At 35.5% G+C, this 3,413-nt stretch overlaps 1 protein-coding gene across 1 annotated transcript in view; it reads left to right on the top strand.

Annotated features, from left to right (window-relative positions):
• The window catches only part of LOC106326798 (myrosinase), a gene marked incomplete in the record, with an annotated part of 2,896 nt that extends 732 nt beyond the window's left edge, over positions 1-2,164 (top strand). The window contains 8 exon segments of the mRNA XM_013764720.1: positions 43-208; positions 314-575; positions 663-778; positions 859-1,079; positions 1,183-1,217; positions 1,340-1,454; positions 1,588-1,690; positions 1,782-2,164. Of these exon segments, the coding sequence (XP_013620174.1) occupies positions 43-208; positions 314-575; positions 663-778; positions 859-1,079; positions 1,183-1,217; positions 1,340-1,454; positions 1,588-1,690; positions 1,782-2,034 (1,271 nt within the window).
• Between the last annotated feature and the right edge of the window lie 1,249 nt (positions 2,165-3,413).

Below are 3,413 nucleotides of genomic sequence, written 5' to 3'. Positions count from 1 at the left end.
AAAAAGTACTAATTAATGTACGACATATCTATACATGAGCAGAAGGAAAGGTGAGTAGGGGAGTGAACCAAGGAGGTCTTGATTACTACCACAAACTCATAGATGCACTCCTCGAAAAGAATATAACGCCTTTCGTTACCCTCTTTCACTGGGACCTTCCTCAAACACTCCAAGATGAGTATGAAGGTTTCTTAGACCGCCAGATCATGTATGTTTATATTTGTGCCATCCTTCTTATATTATTAATAAAAGAAGAAAAAGATTTGGTTTAGTTACATGCATTACTGAAATGATTATATATTAATATGCACAGACAAGATTTCAAAGACTACGCGGATCTATGCTTCAAAGAATTTGGTGGAAAGGTAAAGCATTGGATCACCATCAACCAGCTATACACAGTGCCTACAAGAGGCTATGCTATCGGAACAGATGCACCCGGTCGATGTTCTCCTATGGTTGATACCAAGCACAGGTGTTACGGTGGAAATTCTTCAACAGAACCCTACATCGTTGCACATAACCAGCTTCTTGCTCATGCCACGGTCGTCGATCTTTACAGGACCAAATACAAGGTGAGTTGTCTCAATATGTGATAAAGATGGTGTAATGTAATCTAAGATATCTGATTCTAACTTAGTCATATATCACGTGACCAACAGTTCCAAAAAGGGAAGATTGGACCTGTGATGATTACAAGATGGTTTCTTCCATTTGATGAGTCTGATCCTGCCTCCATAGAAGCAGCTGAGAGGATGAACCAATTCTTTCATGGATGGTATATATATATATGTATATTTACAAAAATGTATCAGTATATATTGCATATATGTATAATGAAAAATATAAATGGATCAGGTACATGGAGCCGCTAACAAAGGGTAGATACCCAGACATCATGAGGCAGATTGTGGGTAGTAGGCTTCCCAACTTCACCGAGGAAGAAGCAGAACTCGTTGCTGGTTCATATGATTTTCTTGGTCTCAACTATTACGTCACTCAATACGCCCAGCCAAAACCTAACCCATATCCTTCAGAGACACACACTGCCATGATGGACGCTGGCGTAAAGCTCACATGTACTTGTCTATTACCACTTAGTTACAACCTTTTTATATATATATAAATGTTTTATCTCTTTTTTGTGAGTGACCATCAGTTATTTCATTCTTGTGGTTACAGATGATAATTCACGTGGTGAATTTCTTGGTCCACTGGTATATATGAATGATCCACCCCTATGATTTCTAATTCATTTTATTTTTTTCAATTTTCAATATAAGCACCACTAATGAGGTTTTCTTGATTGATATGTATATGTTTACTTCCCGTTTCTCAGTTTGTTGAAGACAAAGTAAGCGGCAACAGCTATTACTACCCAAAAGGCATTTATTACGTTATGGACTACTTCAAAACCAAATACGGCGACCCTTTAATCTATGTCACCGAAAATGGTGAGTTCTACATGCATCTCTTTTCGTCTATAACATATACTAATACTACTATAATTTGTGTATTTCGAATATAAATCCAAGAAACTGACTTTCAAGTGTTGTGTACTTTTTCATGTTATGTCGGTTTAATTAGGATTTAGTACCCCCAGTTCAGAAAACCGTGAGCAAGCTATTGCCGATTACAAGCGAATCGATTATCTATGCAGCCATCTATGTTTTCTCCGCAAGGTCATCAAGTGAGTGGATGCTACTATAAATGATTTTCTACATATGTTATATTCTTTCTTTCTTGGTAACATTTATATATAAAATTGTTCTTGTTTTCAGGGAGAAGGGTGTCAACGTGAGAGGATACTTTGCATGGGCTCTTGGAGATAATTATGAATTCTGCAAAGGTTTCACCGTCAGATTTGGACTCAGTTACGTTAATTGGGAAGATCTGGACGACAGAAACCTCAAAGAATCTGGCAAATGGTACCAGAGATTCATTAACGGGACTGTCAAGAATTCTGCGAAACAAGATTTCCTCCGCTCAAGCCTCTCTTCCCAGAGTCAGAAGAAGAGGCTCGCTGATGCATGAAACACTTTCCACCCTCAAGATCATCTCTATATCTCTCACTCTTCCTACTTACTCCATAGATAAGGAGCTTCTTCTATCTACAATGTACTAAATAAACAATCTCAATAAAAAAATGATCAGTTATAAACGATAAACAATCTCAATAAAAAGATAATCAGTTATTAATGAATAAAAATAATTTATCTACAGCTACATTATGACAAGACAAGAGGACGAGGAAAGAGGGAAAATAACACAATTTAAAACAGAAAACACTCAGAAATCTCAAACTAGTCTAGTATAAAAAAATTTTAACGGACGGATTAGCCTAAATTCACTAATTAGTTTACTACTTGCAATGATGAACTGTTGGAGCAAAGGATATCGACATGTTATCTTTTAATGCAATGAAACTGGCCAATGGAGAGACTAATAACATAGATGTTACGAATTGGATCCGAGATATTTGGAGATGGGCAGCAAAATTTGAGGAGATCAAGTTCTGCTGGACAAACAGAAATTCTAACTTATGTGCAGACATCCTTGCAAAACAAGTCATACCATCCTTTTCATCATTCCATTTTTACAGTTATGTTCCCGAATTTATAAGGGTTGCTATGTCAAATGATTACTTTGATCAGTAATGAAATTATTTTGTGTGAAAAAAAAATATAACAACCAAACCTAATACAAACTCAAAAGTTTCTAAACCAAAGTTCTATAATCCTCAACTAAAACTTTATGAGATCTTATATATGATGTTTTATCATTCCTATAATTTTATTTGATTTTTTTACTTTTTTTTTTGAACAAACTACCTTTCATCCAATAAAAGGGAAATACACTCATCGTGGGAGGAGAGGTTTAGAGTAGCGAATGAATTTTGTTAGTTATATATCAATAAACCCAAAAGAAGCTAAACCGCAATCCTTTGTTTTTCTTTGTTTGTATTTCAACATTGTATTCTACTCTTTTTTTGTAAACTAAAAGAGTTAAATCCGCATCTATTAAATACACAGATCTAACCCCCGGCCGGATGGGAGGTGCAGCCCACGGATAGACCCTCTCCCGGGTATTCAAATGGGCAAAAATGCAGTAGCCCATATCTGTGTAAGGTGACCAGGAAAATGTGACTTAGTTTCGCATGGTAGGTGGATCGAACCGGAAATGACATATTCTACTCTTGAATGATGGAAAAATAATATCAAGAATTGAAGTATTAGAAGTTTCTGAAAGAACATGTCATTTCCGGTTTCCTATATCAATATCATTAAAAGAGGATCATTCCAAAATTATACCCTTAATGAAAATTGCAGTTTTCTAAAAATACTCTTATTTTTATAAGAGATTAATAAAATTCATTAATGACATTTAAGTCTTTTGGTTTTGGACATACATAT

This window comes from Brassica oleracea, chromosome C2 (assembly GCF_000695525.1).
Source record: "Brassica oleracea var. oleracea cultivar TO1000 chromosome C2, BOL, whole genome shotgun sequence".
NCBI classification, from domain to species: domain Eukaryota; kingdom Viridiplantae; phylum Streptophyta; class Magnoliopsida; order Brassicales; family Brassicaceae; genus Brassica; species Brassica oleracea.
Note: the sequence above shows the minus strand (reverse complement) of the source record. Positions and strands in the feature narration are given on the sequence as shown.